This window comes from Symsagittifera roscoffensis, chromosome 3 (assembly GCF_963678635.1).
Source record: "Symsagittifera roscoffensis chromosome 3, txSymRosc1.1, whole genome shotgun sequence".
In the NCBI taxonomy this organism is placed as follows: domain Eukaryota; kingdom Metazoa; phylum Xenacoelomorpha; order Acoela; family Convolutidae; genus Symsagittifera; species Symsagittifera roscoffensis.
Window position 1 is genome coordinate 20,933,884 of NC_087064.1, and position 17,393 is coordinate 20,951,276.

The 17,393-nt window shown below is 34.6% G+C and overlaps 2 protein-coding genes across 6 annotated transcripts in view; both read left to right on the forward strand.

Moving 5' to 3' along the window:
- LOC134842992 (uncharacterized) overlaps positions 1 to 7,366 on the forward strand; it is a 41,404-nt gene extending 34,038 nt beyond the window's left edge. The window contains exons 5-7 of one of the 2 annotated variants that reach the window (XM_063859569.1): positions 329 to 710; positions 3,475 to 3,665; positions 6,987 to 7,366. In XM_063859569.1, the coding sequence (XP_063715639.1) occupies positions 329 to 710; positions 3,475 to 3,665; positions 6,987 to 7,237 (824 nt within the window). In that variant the 3' untranslated portion in view covers positions 7,238 to 7,366. Of the gene's footprint in view, positions 1 to 328; positions 711 to 2,520; positions 2,563 to 3,474; positions 3,666 to 6,986 lie in introns of those variants that run through there. The other variant, XM_063859570.1, reaches the window with a different exon arrangement.
- LOC134841944 (lisH domain-containing protein ARMC9-like) overlaps positions 1 to 17,393 on the forward strand; it is a 461,419-nt gene that overhangs the window by 359,892 nt on the left and 84,134 nt on the right. The gene's annotated exons all lie outside the window — the stretch shown is intronic.

The window sequence follows — 17,393 nt, forward strand, 5'->3', positions numbered from 1 at the left end:
AAGGGAGGATTCATATTTAATCAATAATCATTTCTGCAAATGAAAAACTTCATATTCTTCAGAATTTTGATTGAATTCACAAAATTGCACAAAATTATTTCCTTTGATAGTCGGCAAGTAGTGTCAGTTGTGGATTTCCGAGCTCTCCTAAAGCATCAAATTTAACCGACAATGTTTACACTTAAGTGAAATTTTTTTTTATAAAAAAAACGTGCCGAAATTGCCCAAAAGTTGTGTTTTTGCTGCGCGCTGTCACTGCAAGTTATCGGTCAAAACCTTCCAAAGTTGCCGTACAACCGCCTCTGAGTATTTTAATTTGTTTTTAAAGTGTACGATGGCCCCGAGTTCAAATCTCTCACAAGTTCCAGAAGCAAAAACATAGTGCCATTCAACTTATGCAAACCAAACTACATACCAGCTCCGAAACCAACTCCTAGGAGTGAAAATGGAAATTATGACACAAAAGCCAGCCAGCAGAACCCAAATGGTGTAGATTATGATGCCATCGATGATACGACAAGTGATGAGGCGATAACTGATTCGGCAAAGTTCAACAAAGTGCGGTCTCAAAAGTTCATGGCGGCTAAAGATGGAGATATTTTGTCACCCTCTAGTCACAGGTTGTCAATTCTCTTCGACCGGAAGCAAAAACAGCAGTCTAGTCTTGTGAAACGCGACGGAAGAATAATGAAGCGGGCCAATAGTTTCGGGTAGGTGAAAGCGTTTCTTTTTTTTTCATCCACATATTTTTTCTCTAAAAAAGTTTAGCTCAGTTGATTTCAACACAGTTACAGAAATGTAAACTTGCAATCACCAACAAGGATTGGCTGTTAAAAAAATCTACGACTTATCGAGTAAGTTATAAACTCATCAGTTGTTCGAGTCAATGGTTCAAGTCCCGGGCAGTACCTTTTTTCAGTATGTATGCAACTGAAATTTTTTCCGGTAAAATTGAATTGTCGGGAATTCTTTCGCTCAAGTTTTGTCGGCTTAGCTGCTTTCACGGATTTTGCTTGTGCCATTTGATTGTATGTGCATGTGCATGTGTTGTTTTTCGAAGTTTCAAGAGAGATTTTTTTATAAAACTTTTTTTGGCTTAACTTGTCTGCTCAAGGATTGTCGGCTTTGTTTCCTGTTCTGAAGGTTTGTTACGTTAGTAAGTTAATTTTCAAATGTCCGACTTTTTTTGCCTCGAATGATCTTTTATCGAGACATAACAAAATATAAAATTTTAGGTAGACATTCGTTTTTCAACAGCTTTCTTTTTTTCAATTTCCTATGTTTTTTTGTTTGTGATGTAAATTTTTTCCGGTAAAAATGAATTGTCGGGACTTCACGGATTTTGCTTGTGCCATTTGATTGTATGTGCATGTGCATGTGTTGTTTTTCGAAGTTTCAAGAGAGGTTTTTTTATAAAACTTTTTTTGGCTTAACTTGTCTGCTCAAGGATTGTCGGCTTTGTTTCCTCTTCTGAAGGTTTGTTACGTTAGTAAGTTAATTTTCAAATGTCCGACTTTTTTTGCCTCGAAAGATCTTTTATAGAGACATAACAAAATATATAATTTTAGGTAGACATTCGTTTTTCAACAGCTTTCTTTTTTTTTCAATTTCCTATGTTTTTATGTTTGTGATGTATCGAAATTGATGCAAAGCTCCATATGATAATATGATGCATTTTTTTGAAACTAAGTCACAAAAAAGTGTTCATTAAAAGTATTCACTAATTATAAACCCAACCTGTTGCGTTTTGCGTTTGAAGTTTCATCTGTTTTGTTTGTGGCTAGTATTTGCAGTTATTCAAGCATCAGAGGGAAGGACGTGATATTTCGAAGCTACTTGTCAGAGCTTCAACGCCGCACTTTGCAGCAATAGTTTTATTTATGTTTAGTGGCACTTTTGCTGCATAGCATTGGTAATTTAATAGCACCTATAGCTGCATCATTGGTGGCTAGTATAATGAATGTTTCAATGGTACCTGGCGCAGATGTAAGAACGTGCAACTCCTAATCTCTATTACGCAGATTGAATTTGTAAACTTAAATTAAATTGAGTTTTTTTCGGTTTTCTGGCTTGTTTCAATTTTTAGTGCTGCTTTGTGTCGTCTTCTCGCTTGTGCTTACTTTCGTCTCTGTGCTAAAGTTATCCATTTCTGGCCATGTTTGAAACTACTTTCCCAATCCCTTGACTCTTTTCCAATGAGCTACTTGTGTTCATTGACTCTTTTCTAATTGTAAGTTGGCTATGTTTCTAAAATTGTCTCCGAAGCTTTTTATAGTGCGTTGGACTCATTTGGTCAATCCGGAAAAAAAGTTGACATAGTTCTTGAAAATTTGCGCCATTTTCCAAAAATTATGATTTCGACCCTGTCCCACACGCAATGTCTCGTATGATTTTGTTTTCGTATGACTAAGCGATGTTTTTGTTCCAAAATTGATGAAAGAAGGAATAATTGTGCACCGTTTGGTTTTTCCTTCAAAAAACTTGATTTTTATGTTGCTAAAGTGGTTTTTGCTGCATTAGGTTTGACGGAATATTAATACCCTGAGCTCATAATTGAAAAAGGTATTTTATCTGCCACTATTGTTTTTGAAAAATGAACTTGAATTTACCAATTTGTGATTCTTAACCCGGCTGAAAAATAACTCCATATTGAACTGTGGCAACTTAATTGGTCGAAATAACCTGCACTCAATGAGAAACATTCATGTCACTTTGATCTGAAAATGGTGTGAGGGTAAAATTGATTAAAAGTTTTCGCGCGCATCATTAATCAGAAATCGACAATTTTTGAACCCCATCATATATTAACAAAAGGGATCTGTGGGGAAAATATTTTTAATTATGAATATACTTTAATTATGAATAATATTTTTAATTAGCTGTAATATTTTTCAGATGGTATAGGAAAGGTTTTCAAAAACTATTGTCAGACATAAATTCGATGTTTTTCCAGTAAAAAAATACATCGAACACATCTTATTCGTATTTTCCTTCAAATCACTCTTATCCAGCTTAAACTCGCTCTTATTCCGCCCAAAAAATCAATGCTGATTTCTATCTTCATTTTTCAATGAGAGCTCAAGTTTTTGTGTCCAAAACTAAGCTGAGAATGATGAAAAAAGCAGATTGATTGTCCTCCAGACGCAAACTCTTACCGAGCTTGATTTGACTGGATTAGTTAAAACATGCCAACTTTCAGTAACGTTTTTGAAAAAAACTCAGATTAAAAAGAACTCAACAAAAATATCCAAAAAATCAAAATTAACACTGCTGCTTTCTGTCGTTATTGCAATCATCTGTTTCGACTTGTTGCTCCACCCAAACCCCTGTCTCATCTATTCTGTTTCGGTTGAGCACTGACATAAGTTAGACTTTGAAAGTCAAATCAGAAAGTGAGCACTTCGACCCGGATTATTACAAGCCAAATACTCTTTTTTCTCATTTTCTAAATAACCATCCGGTTGTTTTATGCAGATCTTCGGCCGATTGTGGTGGTAATGGTGTATCAGGGGTAGTTGATACATGTGTAGTGGGCCCAACAGAGGAGACAGCGGCTGAGAAGTATGCGAGACAGAACAATTGCATTGGTGGCATCGACTTGCCCTCACCTCATCACACTCATCCTAACCCAACCTCACTCCCATTCATTCACGAACAAACCAGAGGCAAGAAAACTTCACAAAAAGTGTATCTCTTTAACTAATTTCCATCCTTCATCGCAAAAGGGTGGTTCGTTACTAAATAAATATTTGTTTATGATTAATCGTTGAGTTAGAACTTTGATTGGGTGGTTAATTTTTTACGAGAGGCCAAATGGGGGAAATCGTTGAAGGGTATCGTACTTCTGTTAACCAATAACTTTACCTTGTCTCTTTTCATACCTGTGATCTATAAAGCAACATTTTGCTAGATCAATGCAAAGATTTTGTGTGGTGATATATACATCTAGCTTTTCTTGCAAAGTTTGCATTCATTTACAAAAAATAAGTCCCAGTTTTCGAATTTTTCGTTTTTTTTGCTGTTTTTGCAACAGTGATTTTAGTAATTTCTTCTAGTCTCAAGCAGATACTTAGCAAAGTATCATACGCGAGATTGCTGAAATATGTTTACTTCCAAGCAGGAGCATCTGAAGAAAATTGCTTAGATGCATAGCAATCATTGTTTTGAATCTTTTCCAGTTACATCCTTGATTTTTGCCGAAACTCAGTTTAATGAATGCAATTTAAATGACTTTTGCTCAAATAATTCATGTTAAATATGTCCGTGTGGATAACTGCACTGATTGAACTATTTTAAACTAATTTAATTGTGTTGTGAATAAATTTGTGACCACATTATATTTACCCTTGAGTTAAGCAAGGGTATTGCAATCTGGCACTAAACTTTTCCCCGTAAATAGTTTTGATCGCAGGACTCTAATCCTGGACTCAATCACCTACTCCCTACTCGGCTTTTCTGTTGCACAGAGATATTTTGAGAATGTTAGCATTTGAAATATCCGGCTTTATAAAAATTTGCTGTACTTTTACCAAGTCGATTTTTAAAATTACTTTTTTTTCAGTTTTTTTGTCCTTTTTTGGAATAATATTTAGGTGTCGACATATTTTATATCGACTTAATAGCCTCTTATTGCGTCGTTTGATGACCAAAAAAAGTTTTATGTGCGTCAGGGGAAGGTGGACTTGAATTTTGTCGGCTTACTTTTGTTAAACAATTTTGAGAATGAAGGGTTTTGCTCAGGTATTCTTTAGGCTTTGTTATCATTTGGTAATTGTAATTTGAAATTCAATCAAACACACGAAACATCTTGCACTAAACATTCAATCAAACACACTAAACACACTAAACATCTGGTAACCCAACTGCCTGAGACTGTAAAAGCTTGTAGCTCGAATCCGGACGGGACTTTTTTCGCAAACCAGAGTTTTTGTGCTTTTCAGAAAATAGTCCGTCTGTTAATTTTGTCTGCTTAGTTCCCGTAACCCAATTTTTTTTTCAATTCTTCCAAGCTTATATAACGCTCCTGCTTGAGACAACAAAGCTTAGTAGTTCGAATCTAGTCGAGACCTGTTTTTTTGCAAACTTAAAATTTTCGGCTAGCATAGATCATTGCAGGGGCGGATCCAGGATTTTCTCGAGGGGGGGGGGGATTTTCAAAAAACTTTTGAAAATTTTGACCTTTTTTTATGTCGACCTAATTGGTTTTTTGAGCTATCCCAAACACTGTTTTTTCCCTATTTTGGGCTAAATTTTATACGCCGCAGCCAAATTTTTGAAAAAACAGTCAAAAAAAGCCGTTTTTGGGCACTTTTTGAGAAATTTTGACAAAAAAAATTGCGTTTTTTGGCGCGCGCTCCCCCTCAAAATTAATATATATTGGCGTCGCTCGGCCAAAAATGGATTTCTTAAAAAGTATCAAAGGGGGGACCCTTTGGGTCGGCAGGGGGTCGAATCCCTGAGGGAAGGGGGCGTCCGCTTCCCCCGCCCCCTCCCCCTAAATCCGCCCCTGGATCATTGTCCGTTTCCTTTTTTGTCAGCTTTGTTCCGAAAAAAGCTCCTAAACCTCGGAATTTTTTCTAGCATTCTGAAAATTTTTGTTAAATTTCTAATAGTGCCAGTAACTTTGTTTCAATTGTTTTGGACATTCGTTGCAATTTTCATGATTTGTACTGACAAAAAATAATTTTTGAAGGTTTTTTTCCCCAAATTTTCTACTTTTCTTTTCATTTGATTTTAATCGAAGTTATTCATTTTGTATCGCAAGTGGAGCAAATCTCAGCTTCGCTAATGTGTATAATTTTGAAAGGAGTATGGGGGGGGGGAATCTGAGACGGGCATTTCAGGAAATGGGAAACTGGAAAATAACTGTTGTTTTTTGTAATATTGATGTTCTTCCGAAACGTCTTTAAAAATTTGGAGTATGAAAAGTATTGTTCGTGTAGAATATCAGAATCTTCACCACTAATAATTATAAGTTTGATAGATTATGGGGAAAATTCAAAAGATGCAAATTCAGATCTTTTGCTCAAGTTGTAAGGATTGTTTTATCTGTTTTCTTTATTTCCTAGGAAATGCAAAGTTTTGTTGCAGAGAATATTGTTAAAGTTATGGAAGAGATTGCAATGCTCAAAACACGTCTGAACACTGCACCCCATGTTTGAGTTGCAAAGCAAAAAAAGGTTTCAATGTTGCTTTATTGCAATGAAGTTCTGGTTGGTGAACAAACCAACCCTCGTGAACAAATTTGCTTTTCACACATTACGTCAAAGTAACACGTACTCTGCAGTACGCACTTCGCGGGGATCAAAAAATATTGGATTGTTGTACATCTTTTGATCAAATAGGTAGTTTTCATTGCAAGGGGGGTTTCGAAAGCATCAGGTGGCTCCCGCAACTCCAGATCGATTCTGTTCAACATCACATCGTAATTGAGCCCAAAATGGCATACATTTTAGGTAGTTTAATGCAGGCTACAGTTTTTTAAATTTATTTAGAGCTCCTAAAAATTGCATATTTCGTTATAATTTTGGGATAAAATTTCATGGAATAAGCATTCCGGTGGGGTCACTTCAGATCTCTCCCCCAGTTCCAGTTCATAGGGGTCACTATTCTAGGGGAACTGGGGTATATAAAAAAATGGATTTGTTTTGCAGAGTAAAAGAACTATTTAAATGGAAAATTTGAATTGTGGGGGCGGGGGAGTGGAAGAGAGCCCAAACAATTTTTGACTTCAAGCTGCAGGTCCGAGAAAGGGAAAATCTTACACAATTTTTGCATGAATCTTCGCTCATACAATAAAATCATCTTAATACATTTAAAAGGGTTGGAATTTTTTTGAAACATTTTGTTTATTTTCACTAGCATACATTTATAGTGATTTGAAAGAGTTCTGAAAACATATTTGGTTGATTTTAATTCGCGTGAAGTATTATGATTCTTCATAAGACACTATTGTGTCAATGGCAAATAATAGAATTCAATTTCAGGCAAGTGGAGACCAAAACAGTCCTTAGACAACAAAAGCAAAGCCAGCAAAACCGGCTCCCCCAAAGCAGGCGAAGTATACTGTGACCCGATCAGCGGCGCCCCTCCCCTCTTCCTTCATCGCATCCATGAGCTGATAGAAAGTGTGAATGAAAGTGTGAGGTGTGAACGAATGAAGCCGAACAGAAGAATACGAACTAATAATCATCGAATTAGTCTCACTAATACTAACAGGGATTCAAATAAATTGTGATGTTTGTTTTAGTTTATCAAAACAAGATAGTTTTTCATAGAAAGATATAATTGAATTCACGGCTTTTCCGTCACATTAGAGACAAGAAGTTTTTTTTCATAATGATGCTATTGTTTTTGATTATTTTAAACTGGTTAAAAATTGAAATTGACGATACCATTTTTTGGTGTATATTTTCATCTCGTCGAACCGATACTGCAAAGGGACAAGAAAACTATTTTTACAATGAAATTAAGCACTTCTATTCAGAAAAGTTAACGTGCAAGTAACCAAAAATAAATTCTTTATATTAAAAGCAAAATAAAAGATACAGATCGGACCGCATAAGACTCTTTTATAAAATTTAAAACTTTTGAATTTGAAATGAATGATGTGATTTAAATGAATTTGGTTCTCTCTTAGGAGCAGTTTCAGACAAGTTCGATGAAAATCTCAAACTGTGCCATCTTCTTTTGATGGTTTGACTGTTCCGGAATCTTAAAATTTGCTCGATATGAGACATTTTGAAGCAGTGCATTTTTCTACTCTGAATATTTTGCATTTTTTCTTCTTGCAACCAAGGTCTCCAGAATTTGATTGGTTGTGGGTTTTCCTGGAAATTCGTATTCACTTTCCGGTTCGTTGAAAATTTATTCGGTCTTCTGGGTTTTCGGCTGATTGTGTAATGCGAAGGGTTGCGGCCCTCTTTTTTGATCAAGGCGGGTAAGATTCGTCTTCTTGCATTTATGAACCAGTTGCAAACTTGAAGAGGCGTTAAGTTGGTAGCTTCCGAGAGTGAAATCTTTTCTTGTTCCGTCGGATAAGCGTGATATCTGTGTAACTCCAGCCAAGAGCGCAGGATGTCTACAGCTTCTTTTGGAAGTGTTCCTCTTTGTTTTTTGAGATATATCAAATGGCTATTTGAAGAATGAAGATTTTCCGAAAAATTTTCCGGGTCTTCGTAGGTCGGGAAATGTGAACTGAACAAAAAAACAACTGAATATGTAGTTAAATTTGTGGGTTCTTTCGACAGGTTTTCCGGGAGAGAACGTTAACCAATATAATCATAATGATTGAAACTCGTGTTATGGCCAAATTATCATAATATCCAATGCCAATGCCTTTCAAATGCAATTTTTCTTCAATACGTATCAAAAACACTAAAACATCCTTTTGGAACATTTTTTCATCAAATTTCAATAATAAGAAACTGAAAATGCATGTAGGTTGAAGTTCTATTATCGAATGCTATATCATTTGAAACTTACCCATGATCAGTTATTCCGCTGCTATATTTCAATTCGTTGCCAGCTGTGCTTTCAGTTTTGTCTTCGTAATATTCATAGAACTGTTGGTTGATCAGAGAAAACATGTCCCTACTTTTTGAATTTAAAATTTTGTTCAGATTCGGACGTTAAGGGCAAAATCACGTCAAAAATCTTTGACTATCATCTTTCGAGAGAATTTCTAAAATTTAATCTAGTTATAATTGTTGATGAAGTTAATAAAAGGCAGTATAAGTTTATCTCTTTCCGTTTGACAGATTAAACTGTGACCAGTTAAACAAAAAGGCTCAAAAGTCAAGTGAAAGCAGCAAGTGTTTACCTGCGTTTGCTTATTATGAGAAGTCTGTTTGACTTCGAAGAGTGGTCGAGATACTTTTTCTTTGCACAGTCACTCGATTGCAGTTTGACAATAAAAAACAGGATGTACTACACTTTGTCCAAATTTGCCCTATTGCACCAGGACCCGGATCGCACCCTTGCATCTGGGTCGACAGGTTGTGTGGGCGACAAACAATCACTTCACCCCTCTTGACGGTACTCAGTTTACATAATGTCACTTGGATCACACCCATAATTCAAGAGATAGATATAATTGACTTGGAATAGATTTCAAACTAAATTTGGACGCAGAGTTTGCAAAAAACTTGTCAATTCTGTCAGATAAACGATAACAGAATATTGTTTTAGCTATGAAGTCCAGCCCTCAAATACGCAATTCAAAAAACGGCGGTTTCATAAAATGGTCTTATAGCTCATTAACTCATCTTTACAAACGGTTTATCAACGGCTTGATAAACTGTCAAAACTCCTTGTTTTGACCACGAAATTTTTGAGTGCAATAATTGGAAAGAAAAGAAAGTTTTTTGGGCATCTGTTTTTGTTCTGCCGAAGAGCAAATTCTTATTGCTACGAGAGTTTTATAAGTTTTCTGATTATATAAGGATTAAGGATTCTGCTTGAGCACAGATCAATCACCCTTTATTAGTAAAAAAACTTTTGCAGCAAAGACAGAATTTAAAAAGCTTCAGAACGCTGTTTTTGATTACTTTCCCCGGCAAACATTTCCTTTTCAATTTCAACTATCAGTACCAGAAAGGAAAAAAAACTGCCTTTTGTTTTTTTTGTCGTTTTGAAATACAAAATAGCCACGTAGTTGATGGGAAAAAGTAATAGATAAAACATATTGAAAAAAACAGCAAAAAAAAGAAACGTTTTTTTTTTTGCATCCATGATTCTGATTTAAGATCCCCCCAAATTTTTTGAAACCAAGTCGAAAAATCACAACAATCTAGTCTCAAACATTTAGGCCCCAAATGTTTGTTGTCTTTTGCACTAAATTTTTTTTATTATTCTTCATTTCCAAGTGGTCAATTTTTTACGAGATAATCATTGGAAGATTTATCTCAAAGCTGTTCATATTGTCGCCTTCTTGCACAAATGCAAATACATCAATAAAAATTGATTTCAATTAGCCATTGTAAAAAACCGATCGGTATACATAGCAGTAACTAAAACCGTTTAACGGCTTGTGTTGGATGTTTTTTGTATTGGTTCATCCATAAAATTTGATGCGAAAAACTTGATATGAAAAAGAAAATTCATAGTTTCATCTCTAATCACCATTGCCTTGTGGAAAAATTTAAATATGATGTTGCTCCTCAAAACACTGCGCATCGATCAACCTACAGAATTCTTCTTGTATTGCACTGTTGCACAATCTCCGAATATCTTGATTGGACCTGTTGTTGTTGATTTCTCCTACCACTCACAACTAACTTTTGTTGCAATCTACACTTTTAGCAATGCCAAACAAAAGAAAAATCTGTTTCGTCTCAGAACTTTTAACTGTTAATTGTCACTATAGCTTTAATTGGCCATTTGAAATACCACGTCCAGGCGGTGTTTCAGGGTTCTCAATCAATCATCTATGTAACGGTCATCCCACATATTGAACCTTCAATTCACTTCTACTTTTGCACATTTCACAGAATGATTTTTTTTTATTTTGTCTGAATAGTCGTCATCCGAAATCCCATTACATATTTTCTGAAAATAATTGAAGCAATCAACACACTCAAATTATTTGGACCTAAAAGTTATCTTTTTGCACTTAGGTTATTTAATATTCTTGACTTATTGCGTGTCATTTTCTCGGGGTATAACCAATGTTAAATTTACCTCCAAGTTGATCAACCAAAGGTTCGCCAAGTTGACATTGACCGCCAATAACGCGCCTATGGCCAATCTATTGATCTTACAAACCATCTTTCAAGGCTTTTGAATCCGTTTTACTCGCTGTAATGTTCAATAAACTTTTCAAATATTGCTAACAATGGCGTACGTTCACATTGGATTTAAAATTTTCTTAGAGCTACGCCAATGTTTTTTCATATTAACTGTGCAAAATATTTCCAACCAAAACAGTAATTTCATTATCGATCTAAATTTTTCCGCCCTGAGTCTCATGAAAAGCATTAGCTGTTGTTGTTCCGACTTTCGATACGAAAGTAACGGAATATTTGTGCTCGGGGTGGGTTTTTTTTCTTCAGACAAATTTCGACTTTTTAACTAGCCATTTTTGACGGAATTTTTTTTGTATCATTCAAAAAGTATTGTTGTCCTGAGCTTAAATTTGAAAAGATATTTCACCTGTGATTATTTTTCGTAAAGTTATGAGGGTTTAAAGATTGCCATTTTGGCCATTTTGACCAATTTGGGACAATTAACGCGCGATATATTTCGCGCTAATAACGCGTAAGCGGAGATTTAATCCGTCTTATAAATCGTTCCAAATTAGTTGAACGAAGCTTATTTGCCATAATTGGTGTGTTACAAGGAACGAAAACTAACTTTTTGTACCTTTATATGGCGTGTGGGTGGATGATTTTCATAAAAAATTTTGAATTTTAGAAAAAAATTTTTTCATTTTGAGTTATTTCAAATAATGTTTTTATGTTATTACTGCTGCTCCATAAGACTTCAAAAGCAGTCGCAACATTCAGGGCTTCGCCCTGATACGAGCAGTCTTGTTTTGTTTTCTTTTTTATGTTTGAACAATGTTTGGAAAAGCCACAATGATGTCAGTTTCAATATCGTATCGCCCTCCAGCCAGTCCAATGGTTCGCCTCAACCTTGCGTTGAGCTCAATTTGCGCAATTCTTCATGCTTATTTTGAAAGAAACAATTAGTGTTCGAGGCCAACGGTATGAGAGTAAGTGATTTATTTTAAATAAGAAATTGTTACAAAAATTCAAAAGAAAAATCATTGGATACGATTCTAAAATGGTTTTTCTGCTGACCAGGTGTGCTTTCAGGTTTTATTTGACAACTTTTAGACACGCTCTTTTTTGTGTTTAAAGCGAAACTCTCCGAATGGCTTGTGTAATCAGGGTATTAAGCAATTTATTCAGAATTATTCGCTTATTTCCATAATAAGTATTCCAAAATTGATCAAGCATAGAAACGTGAGGCATTTGATCACGCTACTGGAACACAATCAGTTCCGTTTCCGTTCATCCACTTCTGAAGCTAGGAAGACGCATTGCACAAAAATTAGTACTCCATCATCACATTACTATGTAAAATATTTGACTATAGATATTTGATTGGACTATAATGCATTTGAATCAGTTTACTGGATTACTTGTTATACAAACTAAAGAAGGACATCCTTGAATATGATTGAAGTTTGGATAAAATTTTATCAATTAGTTGGGCAACTGGTTTTTGTCTCAACATTTGCAAATTAATTTTTCAGGCAAGGGTTTCTTATGTTCAATTCAACCCGTCTTTTAATAAAATTGTATGTTAAAAATACCTAATTGCTTCGCAAATATTACAAATTTTCCGACTCCAAGGGTTGAAATAATAGCATGTAAACATCAACAATTTTCTTGCAAATTTTTAAATTTTTTTTTGAAAAATTCTCTTTCATACAAAAATGACAAAACCCACTGAACTAGTTAGAAAACTGCCATATAATTGAATTGGAGTTTTTTTATATTGTATTCAGAGTCATGGATGTCTTTTTTGAAGTAGTACATTTGGAACATTATTCGCAAATTTTCTTAATGTCTTATGAAAAAGAATATCACGTCAAAATTGTAATTCCATAGCATACTTGACTTAGACCATGGGCGTGCGTGTAGGTTGGGTGGTTCAAGTGATGCGTTTTTCAGAAATTAGAATTGTTTTTTTTTTCATTTGTCAAAAAGTTTTTTCTGTGACGTACTTTTGTCGTTTTGAGTAAATTTTGTCTCAATAGTTCTATGAGTTTTGAGAAATAACCAGATCTGAAACAATTTTTCCAATCCGGCTTGATTTTATAAACTCTGTTACTGTACCCCAATTTTTGGCAACTCAACACATACAGACGAGAAATTCGGGCTTCATTTTTGGCTATCATCTTCTTGATCACTGTTGATTTGACGTAAAAATCACGAGTGATAGCGCTCGTCAAAACTCTAGAGATCAATCAATCTACAATTTTTTTTGTATTGTCTCACAACTTCCGATGTTTTCGATCGGGCCCGATGATGATTTTTGGTACCACTCTCATCTAATTTGTTGCTATCTAAGTTTTTGGCAAGACCCGAAAAGGATAAGAAAAATTGTGTCAGGAGCTTTGACTATGAATTTCAAAAAAAGTACATTTGACGATTTTCAATATTACGTCCTGGCCGTTTTTTACAGTTCTCACTCTATCGTCTAGTAACTACGGCAAATTTTTCATCGCCCATAAAGACCGTTCAACATAACAAACCATTCTATGCCTAAACTGAGGGTTTTGTCTTTTTTCATCCTTTCAATTGCAGAGTTGGATGAGAGGGTCATACAGAATATTCATCTAGGCTTTTCCTCCAGTAACAGAAAGACAGAAAATATTCCGTCACTTTCGTATCGAAAGTCGGAACAAAAACTGTCCTACGACCAAAATTTTTGCCCGACACTTTGAATGATTGTTTAGTATAGAGTTTTAATACTAGCCATAAATTGATTTTTAAAATCTTATATAAAGCTGTGTCCAATTTTTTGGGTATTTTAACACCCTCATTTTGAAAAAAGCTCTACAGACACTAAAATTTTAAAATCTCAAACATTATAAACTTTTTTCATCAATCAAAAATGATTTTTAGCGTTTTCTCATATTGATTTCTTATTAGATAAGAAAATATTTCTGTTCTTTTTTTGATATTATTTTACTAGAAAAATTTTGGTTTACTCGATGCATTTTTCAATCAAAAATTTTTTGTTTGCTAATTTTTGAGTTCTATTGCTTTGTATTAAATATATCATACACATCATTTTATGTACAAAATTCTTTTTGAGCTGCACTGTTGCAAACTTTCACAGTTTTGACCGATTATGTAGTTGATTTTTGGTACCACTCTCAGCTAACTTGTCTGTTCAATCTATACTTTTGACAAAGCTTGCGAAACAAAAATTCTGTTTTTCGTGTCAGCGGTTTTAAGATTGAACTTCAAAAATGCTGCATTTGACGATTTTGATCTTCGAATCGTTTTTCACGGTTCTTACTCTGAAATCTATTTACCGAAGCTAAACGTCCATTATCCATCAAAATGACCATTGACGCCTGCTATTTCACATTTTATAGACCCAATTGGTTGCACATAGGCAACAAGATCTCATTCGAAACCCACTAACTCTTATCCAAACAAATCAAACATTGAGCACTCTCAATTTTTTGGTCTTAAAAGTTACTCTTATTTTGCACTTAGATTTTTAAATATTATTGAACTTTAGAGTGTCATGTTTTTGAAGAATAATCACTGCAATGCTTAACTCAAATGTGATTAACCAAAGTTTGTCAAGGGAATCATTAGCTCAATGTCATATTCAATAGGCGTTTCACGTCGGCCTTAAAATTTTCTTAGAGCTGTGCGCAACCGAAAAAAAAAGTTCTCTGTTGAGAACCGAGTTTTGTATTTTCAATTTTTTTGGCTAGCATTCTCTGTATCCGTCTGAATATTGTCGCGCCCAATCTCTTGAAAAGCTTGTGCTGGTGTTTTATTCATTTTATGAACTAACAGGGAAACAAGACGACAAATCGCAATGTTGTCATTTCAATTAATCGTATCAGCACCTGCCGAGTCCACTAGTCGGCCCCAACCGTGCAACGAAGTCAATTTCATGCTTCTTTTCATGAATTTTTTTTCCATTTTTAAATATTTAGTCTTTGAAGCAAGGAGGATGAGAGAAGCGATATAATCCAAATTGCGGCTTGTTATAAAAACTCAATAGAAATATCATTGGATTTAATTCCATAATGAAAATGTTTGCCAACTAAGCATATTGTCTCATAGTTGCTGTTGCACTTATGTTTATTTTTACATTTTCAACCGGTTTTTTAAAAAGACTAAAACATGCTCTTTTTCGTTTAACTCGACTCGTTTGAAATAGTTCGTGGAATCAGGGTGATACACAAGTTATTCAGAAGTGTTTGGTTACTTCCAAAAGAAGCAACTCTAAAACTGGTCAAAGGTTAGACGCTTGGCTTCTGATCACCCTTCTAGAAGCAATTATTTCCGTTTATTCAATTCTGGAGCTATAATGTTGATGTACAAGGTGTACAACTCCATCATTACATTACTATTTGAAATATTTGAACGGACCTGAATGCATGTTTAAGGGGTGCTGGACATCAAGCCAACGGGATTTCAATCCGAATTGTAAAACTAACTACTTCAGGCCGAAATTTTAGTCAAAAAAACGTTTAATATGATTAAGTTGAAAACGGGTTCGAAGAGACTCTCATTTCATGTTATGAGCTTTCTTTATAAGTTATTGAAATTTTCATAATTTGATTTTTAGGAATATTAAAAATTAAAACACCGCTGAAGGAGTTCTTCATGTTTATCATTCATGAAGTTCATCATCCGGCTGATCCAACTATCTGATGCCACTTTCAACTAGTGGACTGTTGTGAACAACGCCTATTGTAAGCTAAATTTCTCTAAACTTTTGAAAATAATGTTATACTGATGAAAATGTAGCGTTTTGAAGGCTTCTAAAATGTAATTTTCGGCTTGAAGTCCCTTCGGTTTGAAGCCTCGTCGGCCGGTTGTCCTAGACTTAGGTTTATAAACTTGTTTGGCTACTGGTGTTTTTCTCATCATTTGAAGTTATATGTTTCAGCCAAGCTTTAAATATTCAAATTAAATTGTAAGTTTTCTTCAGTGTTCAAACACAAATCAAACTCTAACTAAAAAGTAATTACTTGCTTTGTAAAACTTACAAATTTTTGAGACTGCAAAGATTCAAATAATGGCAACTAAGCATCAGCAAAAGTTTGTAAAAAAGTTGAAAGGTATGAGAATCAATTTAGATTTTCTTATTCTTTTGAGTTTTTTTACTTAGAAAAACCTAGTGATTAAATTAGAAAACTGCCGTATAAGTGAACTGCGGTTTTTTCATTTTGTAATTAGAGTCATTGATGTCTTTTTTGAAATTATTTCTCTGGAACAGTGTTCGCAAAGTTTCTTTTTTTTTCTATTGAAAAAGGATATCACGTTCGAGAACGTATTTCCATAGCATACTTGACTTAGACCTTGCACGCGCGCGTCAGTGTGCGTGTGTGTGTGTGTGGGTCAAGTCAGATTTTGATAAAATAGGATTGTTTCTTGTCTTTTGTCAAAATGTCGTGTGTGTCTTTGTGACGTACACATGTCGTTTGAGAATATTTTGTGATAATACTTTTCTGAATTTGTCTCAATAATGTTCTCAACACAAAACGAAAATCTTTCACACACATCTTGCATGATTGCTTTACTTATCAATCACATCAATCAATCTACAAGCCATTTCTTGTTTCGGACTGTCTCACATATTCTGATGTTTTTGATCGGGCCCGTTTCTGATGATTTTCGGTACCACTCTCATAACTCTATAATCTGAAAAACTATTTAAAAAAACCGTGTCAGGAGCTTTGTTTATGAGTTTCAAAAAAGGTAGAGTTGCCGGCTTTCAATATCACGTCCTGGTCGTTTTTATGGCTCTCAATCTATCATCTAATGACCATCTCATGACCGTTCAACATATTAAACCATCCTATGCCTAAACTGAGAATTTTCAATATTTTCATCCTTTCATCAGCAGAATTCAAAGATAAAGTCGGAACAACCCGTATAGCTACTTTTTATTAGACTGTGGACCTTGATCCATTTCAGATGGATCAACCAAAAACTCTCCTTACCTCAACATGACAATATAAAACACACTCAGGAAATTTAAATTGGGTACTCACATACCGGCACACTCTCTAGAATTGAGTAACTAAATTAATAATTAACTCTAGAATAAATGGGTAATCAAGTTTGACTCGAGGAGTTTTAAAAGAATGAGTTTCAGCTTGAGAAATAAGTTTTGGGTTTGAACCATTGGGCAACTTAGGTTGTCCACCTTTCCACCGAAGGTTCACTCTGGTCCACTTCTGACTTGAACAGCTGAATCTCTCGGCTGTTTTGCCAGTGACCAAAATTTTTGCCGGACATTTTGGATAATTGTTTAAGTTAAAATTTTGAAACTACCAATAAATTGATACCAAATATTTTATTAAAAGCTTCTTCAGAACAATTCCGGATCTATTTTCATGGTCAGATTATGAATTTTGTATAGATTGTTTTGCATACAATAAAACATCTTCTAAAAAACTCAAAATGGCTACAAAAAACTCATCAGTCAAAAATGATCATTCGTTTTCGCACGTAGTGATTTTCTAATGACTAGAATTTGATTAAAATTTCTCATGCAGTGATATTGTATAATAATTTTTTAATACATAAATTTATAGAATGTCAAATTTTTGCGATTGCTGCAATTTGATTGCCACTGCCTTGTGGTAAAACCTCCATGCGGATACGTGCTCTTAAAAT